Source organism: Emys orbicularis, chromosome 13 (genome assembly GCF_028017835.1).
Source record: "Emys orbicularis isolate rEmyOrb1 chromosome 13, rEmyOrb1.hap1, whole genome shotgun sequence".
NCBI lineage: Eukaryota > Metazoa > Chordata > Testudines > Emydidae > Emys > Emys orbicularis.
In genome coordinates, this window is record NC_088695.1 from 7,172,618 (window position 1) to 7,187,021 (window position 14,404).

Sequence of the window (14,404 nt, forward strand, 5' to 3'; positions counted from 1 at the left end):
ATTCAACTCAGCTCCCCAGACAACTTCCTCTGCACAAGGGGACTCAGTGACCATTTTCCCATTCTCTTGGATTCCACGTTCCTCCAGAAGAACACAGGGACAGGTTCCACTCACGGAATGTCCTTTCTGACAAATACTCCACCAATGCTCCATGCACCCTGATCTGGTCTGATTTCACCCTCTGAACAGGATTTCCCATTCCCAAACCTGAGCTGAGCGCACAAATTTCCATCCATACTGTTAGCTGGAGGAAACGGGCCCAACCTTGTCGGGGTTTCAGACACCAGAGTGGAAGGGGAGTCCTCGAGGTCAGGCAGGTCTCCAGGTAAAGGGAGTGGGAGCGAGGACTCAGCTCCTTTTGCTATGGGCCTGGTCTACACTACGACTTTAATTCGGATTTAGCTGCCTTAATTCGAATTAACGCTTGACCCGTCCACACAACGAAGCCATTTAATTCGAATTAAAGGGCCCTTTAATTCGATTTCTGTACTCCACCCCGACGAGCGGAGTAGCGCCAAAATCGAATTTGTCAATTCGAATTAGCGTTAGTGTGGCCGCAATTCGATGTTATTGGCCTCCAGGAGCTATCCCACAGTGCACCATTGTGACCGCTCTGGCCAGCAATCTGAACTCGCATGCACTGGCCAGGTGGACAGGAAAAGCCCCGGGAACATTTGAATTTCATTTCCTGTTTGCACAGCGTGGAGAGCACAGGTGACCACAGAGAGCTCATCAGCACAGGTAACCATGCAGGCTGATAATCGAAAAAGAGCACCAGCATGGACCGTACAGGAGGTACTGGATTTGATCTCTATATGGGGAGAGGATTCAGTGCTAGCTGAACTGCGTTCGAAAAGACGAAATGCCAAAACTTATGAAAAAATTTCCAAGGGCATGATGGAGAGAGGCCACAATAGGGACACAGATCAGTGCCGCGTGAAAGTCAAGGAGCTCAGACAAGCCTATCAAAAAGCAAAGGAGGCAAACGGTCGCTCCGGGTCAGAGCCGCGGACATGCCGCTTCTACGCTGAGCTAAATGCATTTCTAGGGGGGGCCGCCACCACTACCCCACCTCTGACTGTGGATTCCGAGCTGGGGATAATCTCATCAGGTACACCTGATGATTCCGTGGAAGGGGAAGAGGAGGAGGAGGAGGACGAGCTGGCAGAGAGCACCCAGCTCTCCGTTCTCCCCAACAGCCAGGAACTGTTTCTCACCCTGACTGAAGTACCCTCCCAAGCCTCCCAAGCCAGCACCCAAGACCATGACCCCATGGAAGGGACCTCAGGTGAGTTTACCTTTTAAAATAGAAAACATGGTTTAAAAGCAAGCATTTTTAATGATTAATTTGCCCTGAGCACTTGGGATGCATTCGCCGCCAGTACAGCTACTGGAAAAGTCTGTTAACATGTCTGGGGATGGAGCGGAAATCCTCCAGGGACATCTCCATGAAGCTCTCCTGGAGGTACTCCAAAAGCCTTGCCACAAGGTTTCTGGGCAGTGCAGCCTTATTCCGTCCTCCATGGTAGGACACTTGACCACGCCATGCTAGTAGCAAGTAATCTGGTATCATTGCCTGACAGAGCCTGGCAGCGTATGGTCCCGGTGTTTGCTGGCATTCAAGCAACATCCGTTCTTTATCTTGCTGTGTAATCCTCAGGAGAGTGATATCGCTTAGGGTAACCTGGTTGAAATAAGGGAATTTAATTAAGGGGACTGAGGTGGCCGTTCCTACTGGGCTGTTTGCCTGTGGCTGAAAAGAAATCCTTCCCTGCATTTAGCCAAGTGCAAAGGGGGGGGGAGGATTGGCCCAGAGCTTTTCGCGTTTTGCTAGCAGGGATCTTCCCTGATACCAGCCACGCGGTGGGGGGAGGGAGAAAGCACTCATCCCAGAGAATTCATGGCGGGTGGGGGGGGGGGTTGTTAGTTTGGTTCCTGCAGGGATCTTCCCTGATACCAGCCAGGCGGTGGGGGGAGGGAGAAAGCACTCATCCCAGAGAATTCATGGCGGGTGGGGGGGGGGTTGTTACTTTGGTTCCTGCAGGGATCTTCCCTGATACCAGCCACGCGGTGGGGGGAGGGAGAAAGCACTCATCCCAGAGAATTCATGGCGGGTGGGGGGGGGGGGGGTGTTAGTTTGGTTCCTGCAGGGATCTTCCCTGATACCAGCCACGCGGTGGGGGGAGGGAGAAAGCACTCATCCCAGAGAATTCATGGCGGGTTTGGGGGGGGTGTTGTTAGTTTGGTTCCTGCAGGGATCTTCCCTGATACCAGCCACGCGGTGGGGGGAGGGAGAAAGCACTCATCCCAGAGAATTGGATGGGGGGGGGGTGTTAACCTTCAGCAGCAGAAAACAAGCTAACAGGAAAACTGCAGCACAACGGGCTTTGCTTGGTATGTGGGAAAGCAGGGCGCAGAAGCCTAAAGACAGTGGCTTACCATGGCAGCATGCAAGGTGAATTCTGTTGCCCCGACCTGCGTCTGTGATCTCTAGCAGCAAAGCCACAGGCATTCAATATTAAGAGGCAAAATGCGACCTTGCACAGAAATCACATGTGCTATGTAATGTGAATAGTATACACCGTGAAAGAGTATAAGCATTGTTCTGAAAAATGTATCTTTTAAAAAAATTCTCTCCTTTTTTCACTCCCTCCAGCAGGTGCAAATGTTTCAAGCCTCCCTCCTCCTTCCCGAAGGCTATCCCAGATAAGGCGTCGTAAAAAAAAGACGAGAGAAGAGATGTTTTCCGAAATCATGCAATCCACCAGGAATGAAAGAGCTCATCTGAATGAGTGGAAGGAGACGGTTTGCAAGTATAGGAAAGAAGCCAGTGACCGTGAGGACAGGAGGGACCAACGTGAGGACATGAGGGACCAACGTGAGGACAGAAGGGACCAACGTGAGGAGAGGAGAGACGCTCGAGATGAGAGGTGGCGGCAGGAAGATCAGAGGAGTCGGGAAGCAACGCTGGGGCTGCTGCGTGAGCAAACAGACATGCTCCGGCGTCTGGTGGAGCTTCAGGAACGGCTGCTGGAGAACAGAGTGCCGCTACAGCCCCTGTATAACCCCCCTACCTCCTCACCATGTCCCATAGCCTCCACACCCAGACGTGTAAGAACACGGGGGGGGAGGCTCCGTACACCCTCCCATTCCACCCCAGTGGACAGCCCAAGCAAAAGGCTGCCATTTTTTTAACCTTTTTTTACTGGGCTTTTCCTTCCCGCAGATCCTCCTCCCAAACCCCACTCAGGTTCTGTGCCGCTACAGCCCCTGTATAACCCCCCTACCTCCTCACCATGTTCCATAGCCTCCACACCCAGATGTGTAAGAACACGGGGGGGAGGCTCCGTACACCCTCCCATTCCACCCCAGTGGACAGCCCAAGCAAAAGGCTGCCATTTTCTTAACCTTTTTTTACTGGGCTTTTCCTTCCCGCTGATCCTCCTCCCAAACCCCACTCAGGTTCTCTCCCTCTTTTTATAATCAATTAATAAAGAATAAATGATTTTTAAACAATGGTGACTTTATTTCCTTTGAAAGCAAGCTGGGGGAAGGGGGAGGGTGGGTTCCTTACAGAGAATGAGTCAATAAAGGGGGCGGGTTTTCAGGAAGGATAAACAAACATAAATTTCACACTGTAGCCTGGCCAGTCATGAAACTGGTTTTCAAAGCTTCCCTAATGCGCAGCGCTTCATCGTGTGCTCTTCTAATCGCCCTGGTGTCTGGCTGCGAGTAATCAGCAGCCAGGCGATTTGCCTCAGCCTCCCACCCTGCCATAAAGGTCTCCCCCTTGCTCTCACAGAGATTGTGAAGCACACAGCAAGCAGTAATAACAATGGGGATATTGGTTTGGCTGAGGTCTGAGCGAGTCAATAAGGATCGCCAGCGACCTTTTAAACGGCCAAATGCACATTCTACCACCATTCTGCACTTGCTCAGCCTGTAGTTGAACAACTCCTGACTCCTGTCCAGGCTGCCTGTGTATGGCTTCATGAGCCATGGCATTAAGGGGTAGGCTGGGTCCCCAAGAATAACAATTGGCATTTCAACATCCCCCACGGTTATTTTCTGGTCCAGAAAGTAAGTCCCTTGCTGCAGCCGTTTAAACAGATTGGTGTTCCTGAAGACGCGAGCGTCATGAACCCTTCCCGGCCAGCCCACATGGATGTTGGTGAAACGTCCCTTGTGATCCACAAGTGCTTGCAGCACCATTGAGAAGTACCCCTTGCGGTTTATGTACTGGGTACCCTGGTGCTCCGGTGCCAAGATAGGAATATGGGTTCCATCTATTGCCCCACCACAGTTAGGGAATCCCATTGCAGCAAAGCCATCCACTATGACCTGCACATTTCCCAGAGTCACTACCTTTCGTAGCAGCACCTCCGTGATTGCTTTGGCTACTTGCATCACAGCAGCCCCCACAGTAGATTTGCCCACTCCAAATTGATTCCCGACTGACCGGTAGCTGTCTGGCGTTGCAAGCTTCCACAGGGCTATCGCCACTCGCTTCTCAACTGTGAGGGCTGCTCTCATCTTGGTATTCTGGCGCTTCAGGGCAGGGGAAAGCAAGTCACAAAGTTCCATGAAAGTGCCCTTACGCATGCGAAAGTTTCTCAGCCACTGGGAATCGTCCCACACCTGCAACACTATGCGGTCCCACCAGTCTGTGCTTGTTTCCCGGGCCCAGAATCGGCGTTCCAAGCCTATAACCTGGCCCATTAACATCATAATCTCCAAAGCACCGGGGCCCGCGGTCTCAGAGAATTCTGTGTCCATGTCCATGTCCTCATCACGCTGGTCGCTGCGCTGCAATCGCCGCCTCCTCCTCCTCGCCTCTTTTTTCTGGTCCTGTGTAAGCATAAACTCCACGAGAAAGCGCGAGGTGTTTATAATGTTCAAGACTGCGTTCTGGAGCACAACGGGATCCATGCTTGATGCAGAATGGAGTCTGCAGAGTTCACTCAGGAAAAAAGGCGCGAAATGGTTGTCTGCCGTTGCTTTCAGGGAGGGAGGGGGAGGCTGTACCCAGAACTACCTGCGACAATGTTTTTTGCCCCATCATGCACTGGGGTCTCAACCCAGAATTCCAAGGGGGGTGGAGACTGCGGGAACTATGGGATAGCTATGTAAAAGCTACCCACAATGCAACGCTCTGGAAATCGATGCTACTATGGTAGCTTGGACGCAAACCACCGAATTAATGGTGCCTAGTGTGGCCGAATACATTCGAATTTATAAAATCGGTTTCCTAAATTCGAATTATATAAATTCGAATTAATCCTGTAGTGTAGACATACCCGTATAAGCCAGAAGAGTTCCCCACAATAGTAAGACCGTTTCCCCCTCTTACCTCTCTGCATATTTATTGGCTTCTTGATAAATTAGTTAGGATTATAGGGGAAAGTGTCAGAGTGGGCACCAGTGAGAGTTGCTGGCCACACTCTGATGCCACCAAATTTGGTCGTGAGAATCCCTGGGCTAGATGCTCATGATGGGCCCTTCGGACCGTAGAGCCTGTGAGTGTAACAGCAGCCAGACACAGAAATGCTGCAGAGCGATGGGTTGATCGCTAGGACCCAGGAGCAGCTGGGAGGCGGCTCTGGGGGGAGCGATCGCTGGGCTCAGTCCCGGCAGCAGGAAGTGACTCGCAGCCGCTGCGGTGACTCTGGCTCCCAGGCTCCTGGCGAGATCCCCGAGCCCCGGCGGCTGGTGCTGGGAGCCCGGAGCCCTGGCTGCAGCCGGGAGAGGGGAATCTCCAGCAGGGCCCTTCCCGCTGCTCCCCAGGAGCCTCTCCCAGGGCAGAGCCCCCAGCCTGGCCAGGCCCCTTCCCGGCCCGGCCCCTGCCCCAGTGGGACCCCGGTCGGAGGGAAGGTAAGAGAAACTCGCCCCCCGGCACACCCGGGCTGCGGGGGGAGGAGGATAAAGAGGTGCAGGGGGGTGAGGGCAGGCAGGGGAGGAGGGCGCAGGAGGCGGGTGCTGGGGATGCGGGGGGCAGGCTGGGTTGGGTGCCGGGGCGCACTGAAGGGAAGATGGGGCCATGCGGTGGGATTGACGGGATTGGGGGGCTGAGGGGAGCGAGGCTGGAATTGGGGATGATGTGAGTGGGGGCACTGCGAGGAAAGGGGGGTGTGGGGAGACTGGGACAGAGGCAAAAACCCAGCCCCCACACTCAGACCCAGCTCCCAGTGTGTTATTGTCAGACACACCCGTGCTGGTGGGGTCTGTGTCTCATGAGTTTTGCGGTCGCCCAGGCCCTGGTCTGATGTCTGGGCAGGATTCACATCTCAGCCACACCAGAGTCACTGCTGCTTTGGCAGGCAGGGAGTGTGGATGGGCCAATGGGATCAGCCTCTCCCTGCCTGTCCCTGGGGGCTGCTGCAGGAGTCCAGGGCAGCTCATTCTTTTTAGGTGATGCCATCAGAGGGCTCCTGCTGTTCCTAAGGGAGAGGGGTTTACCCAGCAGTGTGGGGAAATCCCCCAAAGTGGCCCCTTTAGTTCTGCTTTTTACCTAGCATTTGGATCAGAGATACTGTTACAGGGAGGGTCTGAAGAGTCTGGGGTGGAATCGGGGGGTGACATGGACTGAAGCCCCTTCTGTAACCTTCCCAATCGCCCCGACAGGCTGAAGAATCACGTCCACATTTCGCTCCAGATGGGCCCGTCTTCCAGGAGACAGGGAAGGGAAATGTCTGTGATGGAACCAGCTCAGGTAGGGGATTTTCAGGGAGCTCCTGGGCAGGGGCAGGGAGGAGACAGGATGTGATAAACCTGCTGATTTTCTGAGTGGGCCCATTGGTGACGGGGGAGGGGAGATGGGACATTCCCCCATTTCTCAAACAGGATACAACCCCCTTGCACAGGGCTGGGAACATTTTCAAGGCTCCCAGTTCTGGAGCCTGACCCCACTAGCCTGAGGCTGCTGTGAAATATGAAGGGAAGTGTTGGGATTCCTGTCCCTGTCCCCGGCTCAGAGCTCTGCTTCCCGTATTATCCTTCTTCCCGTGTGACTAGTGGGATTGTGGCTGAAGCAGCAGGTAATGAATGGGGGCTTTTGGTGTTCCAGATGCCGGTGACTTTCGAGGAGGTGGCTGTGTATTTCACCCAGAGGCAGGGGGCTCTGCTGGACCCCCCTCAGAGAGCCCTCTACAGGGATGTCATGCAGGAGAACTACGAGATGGTGACCTCCTTGGGTAAGGGATTCCCATACCCTCAGATACTAGAAGCCGTGGGGTCTGCGTGTCTGAATCTGGTCAGGTTCTTCCCAAGTCAGTTAGATCAGAGGCGAGTGAGTTCCATAATGCACAGCTGCCGTGTGAGAGAGATTTTCATTTCTGTGCCATCTCCAGTGCCACATGTGTGTCAAAACCCAATGGGACAAGCTAAACCATCCCCACCCCTCCAGCTTTCAAAGGGGCATAAATCCAGCATTGTCCTGTCTGTGTTGTTTCTCGCTGCACACACAGTCCCTGTTCACCTCCCTCATTGGGAATAGCTCCAGCCATGGGGAGGGCTCTGGGCTCTGCAGGTTTAGAAAGAGGCAGGGGTTTAAGTGCAGAGCTGTGTGTGAGTCAGCAAGGCCCCCAGAGCGCACAGATCTTGGGAACACCTAGTGAGGGTGTAGTAATAATTCAACTCACCTCCCCAGACAAGTTACTTTGCGCAAGCGGGCTCAGTGACCATTTTCCCGTCCTCTTGGATTCCACGTTCCTCCAGCAGAGCACAGGGACAGGTTCCACTCACGGAATGTCTTTTCTGACAAATACTCCACCAATGCTCCATGCACCCTGATCTGGTCTGATTTCACCCTCTGCACAGGATTCCCCCTTCCCAAACCTGAGCTGATCGCCCGGCTGGAACGAGGGGAAGAGCCGTGGGTGCCCGATCTCTGGGACTGCAAGGAAAGAAGGCTTCTGAGATGCACCCATACAGGTGAGGACTGACACAGAAACAATCTAGGGAATGAAGGAAGAAGTTGAGAATCCCAAAATATGGTGTGAGTAAGCGCCCTCAGTTCTTCCTCATCTCAGCCAGGACAGGGCTGCAGTCATCAGATATAGCTCACGCCATTCCACCCAGCCTCTTAGCTGCAGAAGTTTGCTTCCAGCTTTCCTTCCCTGTGAGGGTTTGGGTAGGATGTGGAGGCGGAGTCCAGTTGCTCAGTCTTTGTGTTGGGTTTTCCCTTTGTGCTATTCCTCTTTCTCCCCAGCACAATGATTCCTGTCTGGATTGTGTCTCTCCCAGCAGGTGCTGAGCGAGGGAGTGAGAATGAGGAGGGGAATCACCATGAGGAAGTTCCCGGGGAAGCGGAACTGCAGGGGACCTTTGTGGGAAGAGCTGAAGGGAATTTTTCCCAGTGCTTGGAGCAGGCAGAAGCCTGGGGAAGATCGCACAGGTCAGACAGGCTTCTGGGAAACCACCGAGGGAAGAAAGTGGATGAATCTATTAACGGTGAGGGAAGAGAGGAGGATCCCAGAGCACGGCAGACAAATCCCAAGGAAGAGACACCCTGCCACTACCCTCAGTGTGGGAAAGGATTCATTGTGAGATCACAGCTTGTGACACATCAGACAATCTACACTGGAGAGAAACCCTTTCAATGCTTGGACGATGGGGAAAGCTTCAATAAGCTCTCAGATCTTAATAACCATGGGAGCAGCCACACTGGAGAGAGAACCTGTCAATCCCTCGAGAGCGGGAAATGTTTAATTTCGAAGACACAAATAACTAGACATCAGTTAAGCCACACAAGTGAGAGACCCCATAAGTGCTTGGACTGTGGGAAAAGTTTCATACAAAGGTCACACCTTGTTCAACATCAGGCATTCCACACAGGAGTGAGACCTTACAAGTGCTTGGACTGTGGGAAAAGTTTCATACAAAGGTCAGACCTTGTTAGACATCAGGCAATCCACACAGGAAAGAAACCCCACAAGTGCTTGGACTGTGGGAAATGTTTCACAGACAGGTCAACCCTTGTTAAACATCAGGCAATCCACACAGGAGAAAGACTCCACAAGTGCTTGGACTGTGGGAAAAGTTTCATAAGAAGGTCAGACCTTGTTAGACATCAGGCAATCCACACAGGAAAGAAACCCCACAAGTGCTTGGACTGTGGGAAATGTTTCACAGACAGGTCAACCCTTGTTAAACATCAGACAATCCACACAGGAGAAAGACCCCACAAGTGGTTGGACTGTGGGAAAAGTTTGATACAGAGGTCACACCTAGTTCGTCATCAGGCAAGCCACCCAGGAGAGAGACTCCACAAGTGCTGGGACTGTGTGAAAAGTTTCATAAGAAAGTCAGACCTTGTTAAACATCAGGCAATCCACATGGGAGAGAGACCCCGCAATTGCTTGGACTGTGGGAAAAGTTTCATAAGAAGGTCAGACCTTGTTAAACATCAGGCAATCCATACAGGAGACAGACCCCACAAGTGCTTGGACTGTGGGAAAAGTTTCATAAGAAGGTCAGACCTTGTTAAACATCAGGTAATCCACACAGGAGAGAGACCCCACAAGTGCTTGGACTGTGGGAAAAGTTTCATACAGAGGTCACACCTAGTTCGTCATCAGGCAATCCACACAGGAGAGAGACCCCACAAGTGCTTGGACTGTGGGAAAAGTTTCATAAGAAGGTCACACCTTGTTAAACATCAGGCAATCCACACCGGAGAGAGACCCCACAAGTGCTTGGACTGTGGGAAAAGTTTCATACAGAGGGCACACCTTGTTAAACATCAGGCAATCCACATAGGAGAGAGACACCACAAGTGCTTGGACTGTGGGAAAAGTTTCATACAGAGGTCACACCTAGTTCGTCATCAGGCAATCCACACAGGAGAGAGACCCCACAAGTGCTTAGACTGTGGGAAAACTTTCATAAGAAGGTCACACCTTGTTCAACATCAGGCAATCCACACAGGAGAGACTCCAGAGGTGTTTGGACTGCTGGAAAAGTTTCATATGGAGGTCTGACCTCATTAAACATGGAAGAATCCCCACTGGATCTAAACTTCTGTGACACATGGCATGAAAGGGTTAAGCATCTTGCATGTAATTGACTCAGATTCAACTTTTAGAGAGATTTAACAGTGTGTCGACCTTAGATAAAGTAGAGTTTGAAATGTAAATGTGTATTTTTAAAGACTTGGAAGAAGAGGGCAAGTCATGTCTGAGTAACCTAATTGCCTTCTATGAGGCGATAACTGGCTCTGAAGATGAGGGAAAAGCAGTGGATGCGTTTTTCCTTGATTTTAGCAAAGCTTTTGATATGATCTCCTACAGTATTCTTGCCAGCAAGTTAAAGAAGTATGGGCTGCATGAATGGACCATAAAATGGATAGAAAGCTGGCTGGATCGTCGGGCTCAAGGCGTAGTGGTCAATGGCTCCATGTCTAGTTGGCAGCCGGTATCAAGTGGAGTGCCCCAGGGGTCGGTCCTGGGGCCAGTTTTGTTCAGTATCTTCATTAATGATCTAGAGGATGACGTGGACTGCACCCTCAGCAAGTTTGCAGATGACACTAAACTGGGAGGAGTGGTACAGACGCTGGAGTGCAGTGATAGGATACAGAGGGACCTAGACAAATTAGAGGATTGGGCGAAAATAAATCTGATGAGGTTCAACAATGATAAGTGCAGAGTCCTGCACTTAGAATGAAAGAATCCCATTCACTGCTACAGACTGGGGACCGAATGGCTAGGCAGCAGTTCTGCAGAAAAGGACCTGGGGTTACAGTGGATGAGAAGCTGGATATAAGTCAACAGTGTGCCCTTGTTGCCAAGAAGGCTAACGGCATTTTGGGCTGTACAAGTAGGGGCGTTGCCAGCAGATCGAGGGACGTGATCGTTCCCCTCTATTCAACATTGGTGAGGCCTCATCTGGAGTATTGTGTCCAGTTTTGGGCCCCGCACTACAAGAAGGATGTGGAAAAATTGGAAAGAGTCCAGCAGAGGGCAACAAAAATGACTAGTGGGCTGGAGCACATGACTTATGAGGAGAGGCTGAGAGAACGGGGACTGTTTAGTCTATAGAAGAGAAGAATGATGGGGGATTTGGTAGCTGCTTTCAACTACCTGAAGGGGGGTTCCAAAGAGGATGGATCTAGACTGTTGATGACAGAACAAGGAGTAATGGTCTCCAGTTGCAGTGGGGAAAGTTTAAGTCGGATATCAGGAAAACCTTTTTCTCTAGGAGGGTGGTGAAGCACTGGAATGGGTTACCTAGGAAGGTGGTGCAATGTCCTTCCTTAGATGTTTTTAGGTCAGGCTTGAGAAATACCTGGCTGGGATGATTTAGTTGGGGATTAGTCCTGCTTTAAGCAGGGGGTTAGACTAGATGACCACCTGAGGTCCCTTCCAACCCTGATATTCTATGATTCTAAGAGGGGTAACTGTAGTAATCTATGTTTAGCTATCCAAAGGGTTCCTGTATTCTCTTAAATCAGGGATCAATAAATTAGCGATTATACCCTTCGCCCATGCCACCTGCCCAATTCCAGCTCAGTCTCATTGAATTCGCTGGGGGTAGGGGCTGAAGGATGGAGGGAATGTTTATAGCTGAAATCACCAAAATGTGGTTTGCAAGGTTAATGTTAATCGGATCTGTTCCGCTCTCCTGCTCGGACATTTTCTCTGGGGATCCCGGAGACGGAAAGGAGCAGGTGTTACCATCTTGGCTACCAATCCCCACGGTGACTCTCTACACTAGCAATTCTCAAAGTGTGGGCAGAGCCTCCCAATGGAGGCACAGGAATGTGTCAAGGGAGGCGTGATCAGTGTGGGTTGTTTGTTTGTTTTTTAAAGAGCACTGGCTGTCGGCCCCAGTTGGCTGGGGCTCATGAAGAAGGAACAGGCCTAGCTAGGAGGTGAGGATAAATGCTCAGGCTCTCAAACCCAGGTGGAGCAGCAGCACAGAAGTAGGTGTGACAATGGGGTGATAAGTCTGCTGTGAACAGCGATATTGAGGAATATCACTTTTCACGTGGCCACCCTGACTTCTGTGCTGCTATTGGAGACCTTCAGAGCTGTGCACATTGCCAGCAACCACTCTGCCCTTAGAGCTTGGTGGCGATATATGTGCTTTTGAGGGTGGGGGCGTAAATGACCACAGACACACAGAAGTGGGGGGCAATGAAACACATCTGAGAACCACTGGTCTACACTCTTATGGGCAGCACGTTTATAAAATGATAAATCTTCTCCAAAGTATGTCTTGTGAGGTATCATAGGAAAAGTCATCGCCTGCTGAATATTAGTGTCCCGTTAAAATGTGTCTATCAGCACTGTCCATGGAGCTCTGAGAGTTTGCTGTATGTTTGTTACATGCTGTAAAGCTGGAAAATGCCCACAGACGAGCTCCTCAGAGACAATGGCACCTGCACACCAGCTAGGTGCTTGGTGGCCAGTAATTGCTTAGCCGGCCATTCTCCAGCTGTGGAGCTGGGAACAGGAGAGTTACAATTCACCGGGAGGATGGCTGGACGCTCACTTAGGGCACAGACTGATTGTCGGCTGCCCCCCGGCTCCAGGATGAACCTCAAAGAGGAGAGTGGTATAAAAGCACAAGGGGGAATTGCCTCCATTTTTACAGAAGGCAACAAGATGGCTTGAAAGGCAACAGGGGCCTTGGAGTGCGGAGGGTGGATCAAGGCTGGAAGGAAATCCAGGCTGGGTACTAAGAACTGCGAACTGCCTGCAACAGCGGGTGGGGTGCGAAAACCTGCTTGCTTCGCATTTTCCTTAGACTGGTAAAATTTAGGATTTAAAATGCATGTTTTAATTTTATAGTTTTAACCGTTTCTGACCTTTTACATCTTTCTCCCTTGTAATCCCTGAAAACCCCCTTGCTCTACTTACTAAACTGGTTTTAGTGTTTTGTCTGGACCTGTGTGTTTTCATTGAAGTGTTTGGGGGATTGGAGTGGAACAAGGCTGTGGCCTAATCCGGCCCTTTTTGGGGGCTGACCCACTAATTATTGAGTTTGTCCATCACAGTGAACAGACTGAGCAGTCCAAGATGCACATTCCCGGGGTGCAAGGCTGGGAGTAGAAAACTGGCTGATGTTGCTGTGTTGTTTGGTAAGTTCCTGAGTGTCTGGCTAGTCACATCCAGGACAGTGCAGCCAGGAGTGACTTTGAATGCTGGTGGCTGTGTGGAGGGGTTTGTTGTTCACACAGGGAAGCAGCAGGGTGGATTTGATTTAAATCACTAGTCAGGAAGACTCAATTTAATCATGGTTTTCTACATAAAAATGTATTCTTGTTAGTTTTTATAACCTTTAATACATATTCTTCACAACTCAGAAATAGATGTACGTTTCATTTTTAGAAGGTACACACTATACATTTTTAAACAGTGTGACAAAGTTCCTCCTCTATCTTGGTGGGTCCTGCGCTTATTGGTGGATTTTCTTGCCTCAGAGATTCCCCATGTGAGTTGGGGAACAGCCCAGAGACCTTCCCCTCTGGAAGAACCCACAGTCCAGGTCAATTGGGAGGTTTGGGGGGAACCCGGGCCCGCCGTCTACTCCGGGTTCCAGCATAGGGCCCTGTGGACTGCAGCTGTCTATAATGCCTCCTGTAACAGCTGCATGACAGCTACAACTCCCTGGGCTACTTCACCATGGCCTCCTCCAAACACCTTCCTTAGTCTCACCACAGGACCTTCCTCCTTGTGTCTGATAACGCTTGTGCTCCTCAGTCCTCCAGCAGCACACCCTGTCACTCTCAGCCCTGGTCTACACTACGAGTTTAGGTCGACTTTAGCAGGGTTAAATTGAATTAAGCCTGGACACGTCCACACGACGAAGCCCTTTCTTTCGACTTAAAGGGCCCTTTAAACCGGTTTCTTTACTCCACCTCCGACAAGGGGATTAGCGCTAAAATCGGCCTTTGCGGGTCGGATTTGGGGTAGTGTGGACGGAATTCGACATTATTGGCCTCCGGGAGCTATCCCACAGTGCTTCATTGTGACCGCTCTGGACAGCACTCTCAACTCAGATGCACTGACCAGGTAGACAGGAAAAGCCCCGCGAACTTTTGAATTTCATTTCGAGTTTGCCCAGCATGGAGAGCACAGGTGATCACTCAGAGCTCATCAGCACAGGTAACCATGATGGAGTCCCAGGATCGCAAAAGAGCTCCAGCATGGACAGAACGGGAGGTACGGGATCTGCTCGCCATATGGGGAGACGAATCAGTGCTAGCTGAACTCCATAACAGTAAACAAAATGGCAAAATACTAGAAAAGGTCTCAAAGGCCATGAAGGACAGAGGCCATAACAGGGACGCACAGCAGTGCCGCTGAAAATTAAGGAGCTAAGGCAAGCCTACCACAAAGCCAGAAAGGCAAACGGAAGGTCTGGGGCAGAGCCGCAAACATGCTACGCGGAGCTGCATGCCATT

The 14,404-nt window shown here is 51.2% G+C and overlaps 1 protein-coding gene across 1 annotated transcript in view; it reads left to right on the top strand.

Moving 5' to 3' along the window:
• LOC135888227 (zinc finger protein 34-like) overlaps positions 1-14,404 on the top strand; it is a 114,789-nt gene that overhangs the window by 49,454 nt on the left and 50,931 nt on the right. Inside the window, exons 4-6 of the mRNA XM_065416035.1 lie at positions 7,064-7,190; positions 7,816-7,929; positions 8,245-8,392. Of these exons, the coding sequence (XP_065272107.1) occupies positions 7,064-7,190; positions 7,816-7,929; positions 8,245-8,392 (389 nt within the window). The remainder of the gene's footprint in view (positions 1-7,063; positions 7,191-7,815; positions 7,930-8,244; positions 8,393-14,404) is intronic.